The following is a 17,275-nucleotide window of genomic DNA, read 5'->3' as shown; positions in this document are numbered from 1 at the left end:
GCAAGTGGATGGAGCGGCCATGGGATCTCCCCTTGCTCCAAGGATCGCGAATCTTTATTTGGAACACTTTGAGGAGGTGGCACTACAAACTGCTCACCGTAAACCCAGGCACTTCTTCCGCTATGTGGATGACACTTTCGTGATTTGGCAGCATGGCAGGCAGGCACTGGAGGAGTTTATGGACCACCTAAACGGCATACATGAGAATATCACCTTCACGATGGAAGTGGAAGAGAATGGCTGTATTCCATTCCTGGACATACTGATCAGGAAGAAAGCGGATGGCACGCTAGGCCATTCAGTTTATAGAAAGAAGATGCACACAGACCTGTACCTCCATGCAACCAGCTGCCACCATCCGGCGCAACACCAGTCAGTACTGACCACCTTGGTACATAGGGCGCGCGTCATTTGTGACAAAGAAAGCCTCTCAGACGAATTGCACCACCTAAGAGAGGTATTTCGGAAAAACGGGTACAGTGAAACACAGATTGGCAGGGCCTTCAAGAGGAGACAGGCTGACAAATATCAGGAAGAGGAAGAGGAAGTTAACAAGAGACTCGCCTTTCTTCCATATTTGGGACCCATATCAGCCAAAATCGGGAGGCTACTAAGAAAATCAAACATAAATACCGTCTTCCGACCACTGCCAAAGACGAAAGAGCTGCTGGGCTCAGCTAAAGACCCACTCAAACACAACACACCTGGTGTATACAGCATTGCCTGCAAATGTGGTGTGCGTTACATTGGACAAACACAGCGCTGCATCTCTAAAAGGTGCGAGGAACACATCAGGCATGTCCGACTTGGACAGATAGAGAAATCTGCTATAGCTGAACATAGCATCAAAGAAAATCACACCTTTGATTTCGAAAACACCAGGTTGCTGTGCCGAGCCGGTAGCTATTGGGATAGCGTCATTAAAGAATCAATAGAAATACGGGTCCACGAGAATCTTGTGAACAAGGATGAAGGCTATCAACTGAGCGCGGCCTGGAATCCAGCATTTGCCGCAATACGCCAGAAACGCACCAAGAACTGTCCAGCTCACGAGACGCGACCGGAATGCTCTGACGGAGACACGAACGGCGCACCCGTTTCCCCCTCCACCCCGCCCGCCAGCTCCTCTGGACCCAGCCTCCCACGGCCAAGTGGTGGGGGGCACGCCGCAGGTATAAAGGGATCAGCATCCGCAAAGTCTCGGCACTTCGCCAGAAGATGACGAGTATGTCACTCATCAAAACGTCTCAGTTTGAAGACACCGCCACCTGGCTGGAAGCCCGAGAACTCTTCGCCAGCTGTATACGCCGGGAAAGCATATATTCACAAGAATACAACAGTTCAAACAAATTTTGGGCTTGCAGCCGGTCGTTGTTCAATACCTCGCACAATATTTCAACTGGGCACCTGCCAGTCATCTTCAGGTGAGCTGTCGCGGACTGGCAAAAATGTCCTCCGTTCTGCAATATATAGCGCGCTGTAACTATTCTGCACATGTGTCGAAAACTTGATAGACGGACCACACTGCCCACTGGCAGTGCCTGCGCTGGTGGAATAGCGGAACTCAGTCGCCTTCTGCGTTGCTGTTTGTCGCGGCCGTCGGCGCACTCTATCATCTTTGATTTGAGCAAATAATGGAGATGATGGGAGTCCATGCGCTGTCCAACTGGTAGCCACTGTCACAGTTCAATAAATTTTCTGCTGGGCATATTTCTATGGATTCTTTAATAATGGAGTCTCAGAAAGATGTTGTTGTGGACAAAATCATTGTTTTCTTATACTCCATAGAATGTCCAGTGGAAATACCATGTTCAGCAATAGCGGACTTGCTTGACTGCAAAAGGCAGGTGTAACGTTGATGTTCAGTGCAGTGTTCTGTCACGGTGCGTGTGGTTTGACCTATGTAAGCCATACCATATTGGCATGGTATCTTGTAAATTCCAGCCTTTTGTAGTAACAGATTATCCTTTACTGATCCCACTAAGTCTGCAATCTTCAAAGGTGGGCGGAAAACCACTTCTACCTGAAATTTTTGAAGGATTCTTGCTATTTTAAACGAAGTGTTGCCAACGAAAGGAAGAAAAGCTAAAGATTGTTCCGGCATGTTCTCCTCTTTATCCACTTCCTGCTTCTTAGTTTTAACTGTTAGTGCCCTGTTAATCTGCCGGATAGAATACCCATTTTCACTGAATACTATCTTTAGATGGGCGAGTTCTTGAGGTAAGCTATCTAGATCTGAGACAGTATGAGCTCTGTGAACAAGTGTTTTAAGCACACTCAGGATTTGCGACGGGTGATGGCAACTCGATACTTGCAGGAACAAATCAGTATGAGTGGGCTACCAATAAACTGGATGCCCTATAGAACCATCATTTTTCTTTTGAACCAGGATATCCAAGAAAGACAAACAACCATCTTTCTCTATTTCCATGTTGAACTGGATGTTGCTATGAATGTTGAGGTGATGTAGAAACTCCATTAATTTGTCTTCTCCATGAGGCCACACGATGGAAGTATCATCTACATACCTCCAAAAAACTGTTGGTTTCAGGGCAGCTGATTCAAGCGCTCTCTCCTCAAAATCCTCCATAAAAAGGTTGGCCACCAAGGGAGACAGGGGGCTACCCATGACGACACCATCAGTTTGTTCAAAATATTCTCGATTAAACATAAAATAGGTTGAGGAAAGAGCATGCCTAAACAAAGCAGTGATATCAACAGGAAACATGTTACCAATCAGTGTCAAAGAATCTGCAAGAGGAGCTTTTGTAAAACGTGAGACCACATCAAAACTTACAAGAAGGACTACACTGCTAAGACAAAGAGCCACAAGTCTATTGATAAAATCAGCTGAGTTTCGTATGTGATGTGAGCACTTGCCCACGAAAGGTCTCAGGAAAGAAGTGAGATGTTTTGCTAAATCATATGTAAGAGCTCCAATGTTGCTCACTATTGGATGCAGAGGAAGACCCTCTTTACGTACCCTTCAAAGGCCATACAGTCTTGGTGGTACACAACCACGTGGTCTTAACCTCTGGATGGTCTCTTGCGGTAAGGAGGAGGAAGTGCTGAAGTTTTCCGTTGCACATGTCCTGTAGGATCGTAATCAATCCTCCTATAGCTAGAGTCACTTAGTAGACCACACATCTTATCTTTACCGTATTTACTCATATCTAAGCTGCAACTGAAAAATGAGACTCGAAATCAAGGAAAAAAAATTTTCTCAAATCTAAGCCGCACATGAAATTTGAGACTCAAAATTCAAGGGGGATAAAAGTTTTAGACCGCACCTCCAAATTGAAACAAAGTTGGTCCATTGTAAGATGAGACACAATTTAGGTCAAATGGACTGCAGTAGTTTGGTTCGAGTCATAAGCTTAACAGTTAAGCTTTACCAAGTAGTCATTGCTGTGTGAAAGGCGCTCCGTCCGTATTTATACGGGTTCCCTTCCTTTTTCATGTCCTTCGTATGGTTTGAATCAATTGCTTATTTTGCTTTGATCTGATAAGTGCCGTTCTCTTTGTTATAGGTGTTTATGTCACTCTAAGCTGAAAATGCATTATTGTACTGTGTCATGCACTGTTTGTCGCATTCTGATAATGACTGTTTACGACCTGTTGTCGCTCGTGGCATAGCTTGCTTTTGTGTGCGCTACCGTGGCTAAAAATAAAAAAAATTTTAAAAAAGAGAGGAATTGTCTCATAAGCGAAACAATGGCAAGAGACTGCTATTTCTTGTTACTTACACTGCTGCTTTCTTTGATAATGATCAACAAGAACCAAATAATAGACTGTGTACGATCGATGATGTTCTGAACAAGAGTTTAGCGAAAATTTTTCTTCATTTGAAAATCTTTGCAAACATCTCTTTAGTACATTACATTCTGCACAGCAATTAGAGTCATCTTAGATTTAAAAATCTAGTCAGTTGCCATGTTTCATTTCTGACTGTATCACTATTCAGCATAAGAATAAAACAAATATAAACATGACATGATATGTATATTCTTCCGCGTTTGCTGTTGTCTCACTCTAGTTTTGTAGTTTATTAGGCAGACAGGATTTAAATGAGATAGCAGGAAACACGAAAGAATACATGATATAATGTTTACATTCTTCTACCTTTTCTTTTAATTTATTTACTGACGCAGAGGTTTTGGCGCCAGTATTTATCTCGCTGAAGGTTTCTCGGGTCTCCAGCCGTGTGGTAGTGTTGGTATCTCGTGACATTTCGGGAAGTGTCACACTACCCATCTTCTGGCGAGGAGTAGTATTTATCTTTGTGAGTGCAAAGCATGCCTGTGTAGCGCTACATATATTCGACGGCAGAAGTTAGTTGTGGCGGTACCTACCAAGATTTTTCATAACTTCTGCTTACTTTGCACTCAATTCTAAGCCGCAGGCGGTTTTTTGGATTGCAAAAACCAGAAAAAAAAAAGTGTGGCTTAGATTTGTGTAAATACGGTATACGCACCACCGCAGGGGGCGACAGAGTTCCACTATTCGACCAGCAAGGGCGCTGGCAGCGGGCAGTGTGGTCCACCTATCAAGTTTTCGATGCATACGCAGAATAGTTACAGCGGAACAAAGGGCGTCTTCGCCAGTCTGCGACGGCTCACCTGAAGATGACTGACAGGTGCCCAGTTGAAATAACGTGCGAGGTATTTAACGACGATCGGCTGCAAGCCGGCAATTTGTTTGAACAGTCAATTTTCAGAGATAATTTTAAAATTCACACAAGAATACAACAATTTTATTTGCACTGAATGAAATTTGTATTTTTTTTTTTTTTTTTTTTTTCTCTGGACCATAGCATGAAACTTATTCCAGACATAACTCCTCTCTAATGGAATCCAGTTGTAACTGTGTACAGCGTATCAATTAATTTTCATCTTACACCCTTAACAGTCCCACAAAACAGCAGTCTCACAAAAAACAGCTTTGTTAAAGGCCATCCAATACTGACAATCGGTCATTTCACCTTGTCAATGCTACTTCACAGAAGCATGATTGTGTACTCATCTTTTGTACTAACAATAAATTATGGCTAGCCTTACACTCCCGTCTGCTTCAGTAAAAGAGAACTCATTGATGGGTATGACATGACCTCAATGCCACAGTTTCCAGACTCGTCATACTTGTGGAACTACAGTGGGAATGAAGGAAGCCCATTAGCAATGATTGAACAGCAGCATCTTGATTTGCAAGGAATGCAACCCATAACATTAGGTTTTTACTGATCTGTTTCTGATCTCTACCCCTTCGCCCTCATTTCATACTCTTTAGAGCTTTGCAATTTCACCAGTATAGCTGTGCCCAACCCACAGATTAAAATCTATACACCAACATCTTTTTTCTTCTTTACAATAAATTCAGAATATGAAACAATTTTTTCTTTTTTTTTTCCGGAATTAGAACACTAAATCATTACCCTTGACCATGAGGTGGGGATACCTACAGAGCATCATCAGTGAATGAATACCTTATGTAGCTCCATATATGACCCTTATTAGTTCAGTTGTGACTTCTGCACAGCAATAAGAATTATCATTCAAATTGACACCAAGACTCATCTCAGATACTTACTATTACAAAAAGATATTGCTTGTATGACAACTGCGGGTGTGAATGCCTGAAAGGCATATTCCACACCAGTATTTTGAGATGACAATAGTCTACAAAAGAAAGACTTCAGTACTTAACACAAGAGCTAGGTGGACTACTGCTTGTTTGACACACACTCACAAACAGCAAAACACCTAGAGAAATCAACAGTGAAATTAAGATAAATATTTTAAATTATCCTAGATATGTCACCTGTAAACACCATTTGTCAATTTGCATAGTTATTCATAGTTGTATTCTACCAACCTTTGCATTGACTGGAAACAGAAATGGCTGCACATCTGGCAGGTCCCTCATTTCATTCAATATGGTTTCCAAAATGGTAGAAAGTACTACAACGGGATCCGTGCGACGGCGATTGGCTGGCTTCTGCTGACGTTTCAGATAATCACAATGCATTTCATTCACTGCGCGCCTGCGTTTGCGAGAACTGACAGCATCTTTTGGAACTTTTAGTAGTAATGTTCTCCTCTTCATTTCTTCAGCATGCTGCAACACCTTATAATTTTTTAAAGTGAACAATGTTATTTACTAATCATATCTGACAGCAATTTCCATCTTCACCACACTAATTGTGGTATCGATACTACATAGTGAGAACTATATAACATTAATTATTCAGTGATAACTGAAGTAACGTACCTTAAGTAACTTGCTAGATAGTTTCACCTTAGTTCCATCAACATTAACCAAGTCTTCATCATCTGCATTCAGTTGCTTTTCAATCTCTTCCTCCTGTTCCTCTGTCATTGCTACATTAACTGGAGGAGCTGGTGCTGATGGTTGGTAAAGTGGGCACGCTTTATTTGTACGCATGTGACCGACCTGTCAAAAATATTTAATATTGTGTAGTCACTGCCATAACACAGAAAGTACGGCAATATATACACTAAACTATTCTAAGTTAGTTCATTAGTAACATGTTCTGTAGATCATTTTTGTTGAAATAATACAAAAATAGTCTTTTTACTGGCTGCATATAGATGTTTTTTGGAGAGTATTGTTACATTCTGATCTTTTACATTGTAGCACACTGACTTAAATTTAGTAAGAATGGACCCATTAAGCTTTAATACTACTCATGTAACTAGTGACACACTAAACTTTAAAGGATTCTTTTTAAGCAAAACATGCTAATAGTCTTTAATGAAAATTTGTCACTGAAATAGGAGTTGCATGAAAGAAATGATTTTAGGCTAGATTTAAAATTTACTTTGCTGCCTGTCACACATTCTGTGTTGCTGGGAAAGTGATTAAAGATTTTTGTGGCTGCATATCTGACCTGCTGACACCCCTAGATGAAAAACAAAATGATTTTTGTTACTTATTACTAGCACTGTAGTTGGGGACATTATCATTCTTCTCAAGTTGTGGATTATTCATGATGAACTTCATTAGTGGATGCACACACTGTGAAGAGGTTTAAAACACCTAACTCCTTGAAGATATGTCTAACATTCTGTGAATGAGCACCACAAAGTATTCTCACAGATCAATTTTGTTCAATCAATCCTTTCTAAGTGATGTGTTAACCCACAAAATCATGCCATAACACATTCATGAGTAGAAATACGTGAAATACGTTAAGATGTTGATTTATGAATGTTTGGGGCACTGCACAACAATCAAGAGACGTCTACAGACGTTAAAGTAACCTCTGGCTTGCCACAGGGGAGTGTTATGGGACCATTGCTTTTCACAATATACAGGGTGTTTCAAAAATGACCGGTATATTTGAAATGGCAATAAAAACTAAACGAGCAGCGATAGAAATACACCGTTTGTTGCAATATGCTTGGGACAACAGTACATTTTCAGGCGGACAAACTTTCGAAATTACAGTAGTTACAATTTTCAACAACAGATGGCGCTGCAAGTGATGTGAAAGATATAGAAGACAACGCAGTCTGTAGGTGCGCCATTCTGTACGTCGTCTTTCTGCTGTAAGCGTGTGCTGTTCACAACGTGCAAGTGTGCTGTAGAGAACATGGTTTATTCCTTAGAACAGAGGATTTTTCTGGTGTTGGAATTCCACCGCCTAGAACACAGTGTTGTTGCAACAAGACGAAGTTTTCAACGGAAGTTTAATGTAACCAAAGGACCGAAAAGCGATACAATAAAGGATCTGTTTGAAAAATTTCAACGGACTGGGAACGTGACGGATGAACGTGCTGGAAAGGTAGGGCGACCGCGTACGGCAACCACAGAGGGCAACGCGCAGCTAGTGCAGCAGGTGATCCAACAGCGGCCTCAGGTTTCCGTTCGCCGTGTTGCAGCTGCAGTCCAAATGACGCCAACGTCCACGTATCGTCTCATGCGCCAGAGTTTACACCTCTATCCATACAAAATTCAAACGCGGCAACCCCTCAGCGCCGCTACCATTGCTGCACGAGAGACATTCGCTAACGATATAGTGCACAAGATTGATGACGGCGATATGCATGTGGGCAGCATTTGGTTTACTGACGAAGCTTATTTTTACCTGGACGGCTTCGTCAATAAACAGAACTGGCGCATATGGGGAACCGAAAAGCCCCATGTTGCAATCCCATCGTCCCCGCATCCTCAAAAAGTACTGGTCTGGGCCGCCATTTCTTCCAAAGGAATCATTGGCCCATTTTTCAGATCCGAAACGATTACTGCATCACGCTATCTGGACATTCTTCGTGAATTTGTGGCGGTACAAACTGCCTTAGACGACACTGCGAACACCTCGTGGTTTATGCAAGATGGTGCCCGGCCACATCGCACGGCCGACGTCTTTAATTTCCTGAATGAATATTTCGATGATCGTGTGATTGCTTTGGGCTATCCGAAACATACAGGAGGCGGCGTGGATTGGCCTCCCTATTCGCCAGACATGAACCCCTGTGACTTCTTTCTGTGGGGACACTTGAAAGACCAGGTGTACCGCCAGAATCCAGAAACAATTGAACAGCTGAAGCAGTACATCTCATCTGCATGTGAAGCCATTCCGCCAGACACGTTGTCAAAGGTTTCGGGTAATTTCATTCAGAGACTACGCCATATTATTGCTACGCATAGTGGATATGTGGAAAATATCGTACTATAGAGTTTCCCAGACCGCAGCGCCATCTGTTGTTGAAAATTGTAACTACTGTAATTTCGAAAGTTTGTCTGCCTGAAAATGTACTGTTGTCCCAAGCATATCGCAACAAACGGTGTATTTCTATCGCTGCTCGTTTAGTTTTTATTGCCGTTTCAAATATACCGGTCATTTTTGAAACACCCTGTATATAAATGACCTAGTAGATAGTGTCAGAAGTTCCATGCGGCTTTTCGCGGATGATGCTGTAGTATACAGAGAAGTTGCAGCATTAGAAAATTGTAGCGAAATGCAGGAAGATCTGCAGCGGATAGGCACTTGGTGCAGGGAGTGGCAACTGACCTTTAACATAGACAAATGTAATGTATTGAGAATACATAGAAAGAAGGATCCTTTATTGTATGATTATATGATAGCGGAACAAACACTGGTAGCAGTTACTTCTGTAAAATATCTGGGAGTATGCGTGCGGAACGATTTGAAGTGGAATGATCATATAAAGTTAATTGTTGGTAAGGCGGGTACCAGGTTGAGATTCATTGGGAGAGTCCTTAGAAAATGTAGTCCATCAACAAAGGAGGTGGCTTACAAAACACTCGTTCGACCTATACTTGAGTATTGCTCATCAGTGTGGGATCCGTACCAGATCGGGTTGACGGAGAAGATAGAGAAGATCCAAAGAAGAGCGGCGCGTTTCGTCACAGGGTTATTTGGTAACCGTGATAGCGTTACGGAGATGTTTAACAAATTCAAGTGGCAGACTCTGCAAGAGAGGCGCTCTGCATCGCGGTGTAGCTTGCTCGCCAGGTTTCGAGAGGGTGCGTTTCTGGATGAGGTATCGAATATATTGCTTCCCCCTACTTATACCTCCCGAGGAGATCACGAATGTAAAATTAGAGAGATTAGAGCGCGCACAGAGGCTTTCAGACAGTCGTTCTTCCCGCAAGCCATACGCGATTGGAACAGGAAAGGGAGGTAATGACAGTGGCACGTAAAGTGCCCTCCGCCACACACCGTTGGGTGGCTTGCGGAGTATAAATGTAGATGTAGATGTAGAAGTGTACCACATATTAACATGTAAATCATAAAACAGCAACAAAGTAAATACATTATAAAGAGTTCATCTCACATAGACTGACGTATAAATGAAGCTACATTGGCTGGCAAGAAAACGCAATGGCGATTGTAAACAAATGAAGCCAGAGATGTAGAAGTAATACAAACAAATTCACAGTTCAAGTAAATTGAGAAAAAGCCCATGAAGGTTCTGGATCTTTGTTTTGGTTTTCTACACTTCACAGGCCCCTCTTTGCATCCTCAAGTGTGTGTGTGTTACCTCTCCTGTACCAAACATCGCAATCCAACATTCCAGGCATTCTCCTGATAAAATTTGCAATTAGGAATCATCTCACATTCTTTCAGTTAGGCCTCCTGTAGGTCCTGTACGGTTTTGAATAGTACCAATGGGCCCATTTCCTCAGGTAGTCTCATACATGCCCAATACAATCCAAATCAGGGTTTTGAGCAGGCTAAGCCATAGCACGAATCTCTGCTTCATCCAAGAACCCGTGCACAGTTCCCACAACATGTGAACATGCGTTATCATGCACTAGTGTAAAACAATTACCAATAAATGGAACAAAAGGCACAACATGCTTCAACAGGTTTCCTTCCACTTACTGATGTCCTGTAAGGCTTTCATGCGCCACAAAGACCAAATCCATCCCTGCAGTTCTACCGAGCGAGGTGGTGCAGTGGAACGCACACTGGACTCGCATTCGGGAGGACGACGGTTCAATCCCACGTCCGGCCATCCTGATTTAGGTTTTCCACGATTTCACTAAATCGTTCCAGGCAAATGCCGGGATGGTTCGTTTAAAAGGGCACGGCCGACTTCCTTCCCTAATCCGATGAGACCGATGACCTCACTGTTTGGTCTCTTCCCCCAAACAACCCAACAACTCCATCCTTGCAGTCACACTGATTTATGCCCATACAATCAGAGAACTGTCCTGAAAAGGCATCCAGGATGAGAACATGCAACAGGTGTGCCTTGCCTCAGGCCTTCTCCAAACTCTCTCTCTACCGTCAGATCGCTGCAGGCCAGATTGCGACTCATTGGTGAATAACCCTTGTTCCTATTACTGTACTCTCCAGCCACGATATTCCCTTGGGAAATGCAGTCAAGCCGTGCAATGCTCTCTGGTGAGTTTTGGGCCTGTAGCAGGTCTTCTGGATTGAAGAGTGGTTTCTTCCAGTCTTCTTTGGATGGTTCTCTCACTAACACTGATGCCTCAAACTTGGGGGAGTCAATTTTGTGTTCGACAATGACGGTGTGATAGTTGCGGAGAGCTTGAAGATGTAAGAAGTGCTCATCTCTTGCCAATGTTGCTCTTCTTGGGCCTGATCCTGGTTTCCTTGTGCAGCCTCCAGTTTCCCTGTACCTTCTTACGGTTTCTGGATATCGTGGAAGGTATACCGTATTTACTCGAATCTAAGCCGCACTTTTTTTCCGGTTTTTGTAATCCAAAAAGCCGCCTGCGGCTTAGAATCGAGTGCAAAGCAAGTGGAAGTTCTGAAAAATGTTGGTAGGTGCCGCCACAACTAACTTCTGCCGTCGAATATATGTAGTGTTACACAGGCATGCTTTGTAGGCACAAAGATAAATACTGGCGCCAAAACCTCCGCGTCAGTAAAAAAAAAAAAAAAAAAAAAAAAAAAAAGGTGGAAGACAAGCTTTTTTTCTCCGCCCCAAGTTTCGACCACAGCATTTTCATTTTCATACATTATCCAACGAAGTAAATACAAATTCCGTATTGTTCATCTTCGAATGTAGCAGAATTTCAGTGTACTACGAAAATCCGACAATTTTTTCCTACCTGTGAGAAGAGATGGTTGCTAATAGGAACCTGATGAAATGTGAATCCCATGCAGTATTCTCTTCACCATAAGAATAATACGAATATCAACATTTTGCCATGTATTCTTTCGTGTTTGCTGCTATCTCATTTAAATTCTGTCTGCCTAATAAACTACAAAACTAGAGTGAGACAACAGCAAACGTGGAAGAATATACGTATCGTGTCATGTTTATATTCATATTATTCTTATGCCTAATAGTGATACAGTCATAAATGAAGCACGGCAACTGACTAGATTTTTAATTCTAAGATGACTCTAATTTCTGTGCAGAATTTGATGTACTAAAGAAGCGGCCGCAAAGATTTTCAAACTGAGAAACATTTTCGCCTAACTCTCGTTCCGAACATGTTCCATCATACGCAGTCTATTATTTGGTTCTTGTTGATCATTATCAAAGAAAGCAGCAGTGTAAGTAACAACAAATAGCAGTCTCTTGCCATTGTTTCGCTAATGAGACGATTACTCTCTCTTTTTTTTTAATTGTAAGCGGCGGTAGCGCTCACAAAAGCAAGCCATGCCGCGAGCCGTGACAGGCCGTAAACACGCACTATCAGAATGCGACAAACAATGCGTCACACAGTACAGTAATGCATTTTCAGCTTAGAGTGACGTAAACACCTATAACAAAGAAAACAGCACTTATCAGATCAAAGCAAAATAAGCAATCGATTCAAACCAGACGAAGCACGTGAAAAAGGAAGGGTACCCGTATAAATACGGACGGAGCACCTGACGCATAGCAATGGCTACCTGGTAAAGCTTAACTGCTAAGCTTACGACTCGAAGCAAACTACTGTAGCTGTATCGTCATTCACTCGACCTAAATTGTGTCTCATATTACAATGGACCAACTTTGTTTTGATTTGGAGGTGCGGCCTAAAACTTTACTCTCCCCTTGAATTTCGAGTCTCAAATTTCCGGTGCGGCTTAGATTGGTGAATTTTTTTTCCTTTATTTCGAGTCTCATTTTTCTGGTGCAGCTTAGATTCGAGTGCGGCTTAGATTCGAGTAAATACGGTAGTTCCCAATACTTCTGTAACACAATGCATGCTGCAGTCATCTTTCACCAAGCAACCTAGCGATGTGTTTTTAAGGTTGTGTGAGAGAAACAATTAAGGCAAGTGCAATAAAAAATTGACACTTCATTGTCTACTCACAAAGCAACACCAACAACATATCCAATCTAAAAATATGGGATAAAGTGCTACACTTTGAGTAATTACATAATTACACATTGTTTATTACATGCTGCATTTTTCGTGCCAGTCAGTGTATATGGTTCAAGTAGATGATGAAGCTGTTGCCCTCTTAGGTAATTCTAAAGCACTGCATTATTTACACACTTGTAATCAACAATCCATTTACAGTAATTATTATAAAAGTTAATTATGTGGAACATAATCTTGGAATGAAAATAATTTTGCACCTCAAAGCTTGTTTCACATAGTGCTGGATGGGCTTTGAGTTATTACACTCTCTAATAAACTAGCAAAGGGAATGCCAAAGCTATCAAAAACAACTAGTCATATAAAAGACGAACACCGAAGTTTAATGTATTATGAGAAGGAAAGTTGCTACTCACCATATAGGGGGATGCTGCATCATAGATAGGCACGACAAAAAGACTTTCAAAATTAAAGCTTTCGACCATTGGCCTTTATCAACAACAGACACACACATGCGCGCACACACACACACACACACACACACACACACACACACACACACACACACACTCTCTCTCTCTCTCTCTCTCTCTCTCTCTCTCTCTCATGCAAATGCCACTCACACGCAGAACTGCAGTCTCAGGCAACTGAAACCAACTGCGAGCAGCAGCACCAGTGCTTGATGGGAGTGGCAAATGGGTGGGGGTAAGGAGGAGGCCGGGCGGGGAGGAGGTGGATAGTATGGTGGGGATGTGGACAGTGATGTGCTGCAGGTTATGGAGGGAAGAGGAGACATGGTGAGGGGAGGAGGAGAGAGGAGCGGAAAGGAAAAAAAAAAAAAAGACTGGGTGTGGTGATGGAATGATGCCTGCGTAATGCTAGAATGGGAACAGGGAAGAGGCTGGATGGGTGATGACAGTGGCTAATGAAGGCTGAGGCCAGGAGGGTTACAGGAATGTAGGACGTACGGCAGGGAAAATTCCCACCTGTGTAATTCAGAAAAGCTGGTGTTGATGTGAAGGATCCATATGTCACAGGCTGAGAAACAGTCATTGAAAAGAAGGATATCATGTTTGGCAGCATGTTCAGCAACATGGTGGTCCACTTGCTTCTTGGCCACAATTTGTTCGCGTCCATCCATGCGGACAGACAGCTTGTTGACTGTCATGCCTATGTAGAATGCAGCACAGTGGTTGCAGATTAGCTTGTAGACTACATGACTGGTTTCACAGGTAGCCCTGCCTTTGATGGGATAGGTGATGTTAGTGACCAGACTGGAGTAGGTGGTGGTGAGAGGATTTATGGAACAGGTCTTGCATCTAGATCTATTACAGGGGTATGAGCCATGAGGTAAGGGATTTGGAGCAGGGGTTGTGTAAGGATAGATGAGTATACTGTGCAGGTTCGGTGGACGGCAGAATACCACTGTTAGCTATAGTGCTGCACTAGTGTAATGGCTAGCATTCCTGCCTAGTAAGCAAGGCGACCCAGGTTCAAGTCCCGGCTGTGGCACAAATTTTAATTCATTTCTTCAGCTTCCATCATTATCGTGTTATTCTGTTGGCAGAGCAGCAAATTCAGAAACTCCTGCAGGGCATAACACAGCTCCCTCAGGTTTCGTCTGCGACAGCCAAGTCTCGGGACACCGCTCTCATTTCTGCACCGAAGTTTCGGGTGCTTAGGGCCAGAAGGAGGATTGGGCCATGTACTGTCAACAATTGCAGTTGCACATCATAGCCTATGGCAAACCAAATTTTCAGTGCAGTTCTCACTTTCTGGCAAGTGTAGGCGCAGAAATCTTTCATTTGTGCTGTCAATTTTTCCCAGACTCTCGTTCAGAGGACATAGGCTACCACTTATTGGTGGAACAGTTAGTTTCACATTTTTGTTACAATGACAGTCGTTTCCAGTTGCAGCAAAATGCTCACTTTGTTATGGGCTCCTGGACAACAGTCTTCTGCAAAGTGTTCGAATGAGCATGTTCATGCACAGTGTCCAAACAGGGTGTCTAGAAGTCTTGTGTGAAGCCCGTTGAGCCACCTTCACTCAAGTTGTGTGCAATTTTGTTGTACCATGTGGCACTCAGTTTTGTGTTCACAGAGTTCCACAGCAGCAATCTTGTTGCTCTCGCCCCAGGTCTTGCCTGTGACATCACTGGTGTCAGTTCAGTATATTATGGCCGGCTTTGCTCTCAGCGTCACGTCCGTTGGTGGCAGCCCTGTTATGGCCAGCCCTCCAGACATCATCACGAGCGTCAATGTTGGTCTTGTTGTTCGTTTGTCCATCGCCAGCCATGTGACAGCGGCCCTCGGCTGCCCTATCGACGCCACTGTCAGCCATCTCGTCTGTTCTGCCGTCACCAGCCTGTCCCAGCCAGCCTTCCTGTCGTTGCCACATCTGTCTGTGAAGACAATGAACCAGTTGTCAGTCCTTCCATCGGTGGCCCTGTCCTCACCAGCCATCAAGTTGTTACAAGGTCTGTCTGCAGCATCATCGGACTGTCTGAACTTGCTGCCGGCCCTGTTATGGCCAGCCCTCCCGTGGTGCCAGCCCCATCAACGCCAAATGCCAGCTGCCTTGTCAGTGTGTGCAACACTGGTCCTGTCAAAGCTGGTTTTCTTCCTGCTACCACCCCTGTAGCTAGTGCTGCTGCGTCTGCTGCAACTGATGTTGCCAGATCAGCCACCAGTCTCACAATTCGCTCTAGCACCATCGATCGTATCACATGTTCTGCCAGGCCCTCGGTTTTTGGAAGTTCTACGCAAACTCCACAAATGCCTGGCCTTCCCCACCACCAGATATGACTGAGGCCCGTCACTGTTCTATATGGACACAGCATGTTTGTTTTGATTAGATCATTTTTTCATAATTAACAGTTCAATTCTGTATTTTTATGCATATAGTACTGAGTTTCTTGAAGTTGTTACACAATGTGTATTTACTTTATCTATTCTTATGCATCAGATGCCATGGGTTTTACACACCATGATATGTACTCAGAGGTTTATGTCAATTCAAGGATTCTTGTTATGTTTATCGTTTTTGGTTCTGTTCAATGCTGTGGACTTGAATACCAGTTGTTAGTTTGTTATTCCATGGTGTTTTTGGAGGTGGTTGTTGGTGGCGAAACAATATTGAGGGAGACGGTTTGTCACTGGTGTCCAAGTGCATAGTGAAACAATGTCTAGAGAGACAGTTCACCACTGGTAGCTGCTGTTGCTTGCCCATGTGACAGAGCTGGTCTAGTGCCTCCTTGTCACGCTCCAGCACCTCTTCAGACAGAATGTACATTAGATGCAATGTATGAAAGTACCATGCATTGTGCCACATTCTAAATAAATAATTAGATACAGTGTATGAACATGAACCTGCAGACTGGAAAGATGAATTTGAGTATCACAGAATATGGAGAGAGTGGGATAATAGAGTATATTTCTGCATGACAGTAACACAGTTACATAGCTACAGGAAAGACTGTGATATAAATCTGCTCCACTCTGTATCCAATAAGAGAGTGGCAAATATCAGTTTTCCTCTGATAGATTTCCTGTATAATGTGCACCATTTTACTTTACTTCTAAACATTTTGTAAATGCCACATAAGATAATGAGCATGAATGTTGAGAGATTTTACTTACATTTCCACAAGCACCACACTTCAACTTCAGATCTGGCTTCAGTTTAGCTCTCTTCCTCTTAGGTGTAGAGTTGACATTGGGACTAGGGATCTGTGTGGGGATGGGTGGGGTGTGTGCTGTGGTGGGTATAACTGGCGGGGGCACCGAGGGTGGTCCAGAGGGGGTTCCCGCACTTGCTGTCGAGCTGCTGCCCGGTGTGTCGCCGCCTCCACCCATTCCACTGGCAGCGCTCGGACCGGGACTGCTCGTGCCATTCAGTGTCATTCCTAATGTACTTCCTCCTCCACTGAGGTTACCCAAAGGAGTTGAACCATGACGGAATCCTAGAAGTCGTTCACGTTCCTGATTGCGTTTTATTCGCCTCAACTGTTCCTGGATGCGACGTTTTTCCCGTTTCATTTCTTCCTTTTGATGCTCGTCCAGAGTTGCAAACTGTCTGATGAATGCTTCATCTTTTGTTGTTCTTATCTTTAGATAGGTGTCAATAACAGCTGGCTTTCGCACTATTTCTACCCGTGTGTATTCCTTGCCTTCAGCATTTCTGAATGTACGGTAGATTTTCAACACACGACCTAAATAAAGAACATGTCTTTTAAAGTACAGCAGAAATTTACACAGCCTCTAGAAGCTGCACTATGTTTACATATTGAATGTTTACCTGTCTGGGAACCATAGCCGCTAAGTGACTGATTGTCTTCATCATCTTTTTTCTTGTCTTTTCCTTTACGCTGTTCTGGATCTCCGTCACCCATAATCATCTTCCTCAGCTCTTGTCGCTCCTGCTCCTCTTTTTCCAAGGAAAGCTGAAAAGATGAAATGCCATTAATGTGTGCTGTAGAACAAAAGACCAAATAATC

The 17,275-nt window shown here is 43.2% G+C and overlaps 1 protein-coding gene across 2 annotated transcripts in view; it reads right to left on the bottom strand.

Annotated features, from left to right (window-relative positions):
- LOC126187614 (transcription initiation factor TFIID subunit 1) overlaps positions 1–17,275 on the bottom strand; it is a 230,779-nt gene that overhangs the window by 35,903 nt on the left and 177,601 nt on the right. The window contains exons 18-21 of one of the 2 annotated variants that reach the window (XM_049928806.1): positions 17,077–17,221; positions 16,419–16,990; positions 6,268–6,450; positions 5,872–6,123 (exon numbers count right to left, since the gene is read on the bottom strand). In XM_049928806.1, the coding sequence (XP_049784763.1) occupies positions 5,872–6,123; positions 6,268–6,450; positions 16,419–16,990; positions 17,077–17,221 (1,152 nt within the window). The remainder of the gene's footprint in view (positions 1–5,871; positions 6,124–6,267; positions 6,451–16,418; positions 16,991–17,076; positions 17,222–17,275) is intronic. The other variant, XM_049928807.1, reaches the window with a different exon arrangement.

This window comes from Schistocerca cancellata, chromosome 5 (genome assembly GCF_023864275.1).
Source record: "Schistocerca cancellata isolate TAMUIC-IGC-003103 chromosome 5, iqSchCanc2.1, whole genome shotgun sequence".
Classification (NCBI taxonomy): Eukaryota; Metazoa; Arthropoda; class Insecta; order Orthoptera; family Acrididae; genus Schistocerca; species Schistocerca cancellata.
Note: the sequence above shows the minus strand (reverse complement) of the source record. Positions and strands in the feature narration are given on the sequence as shown.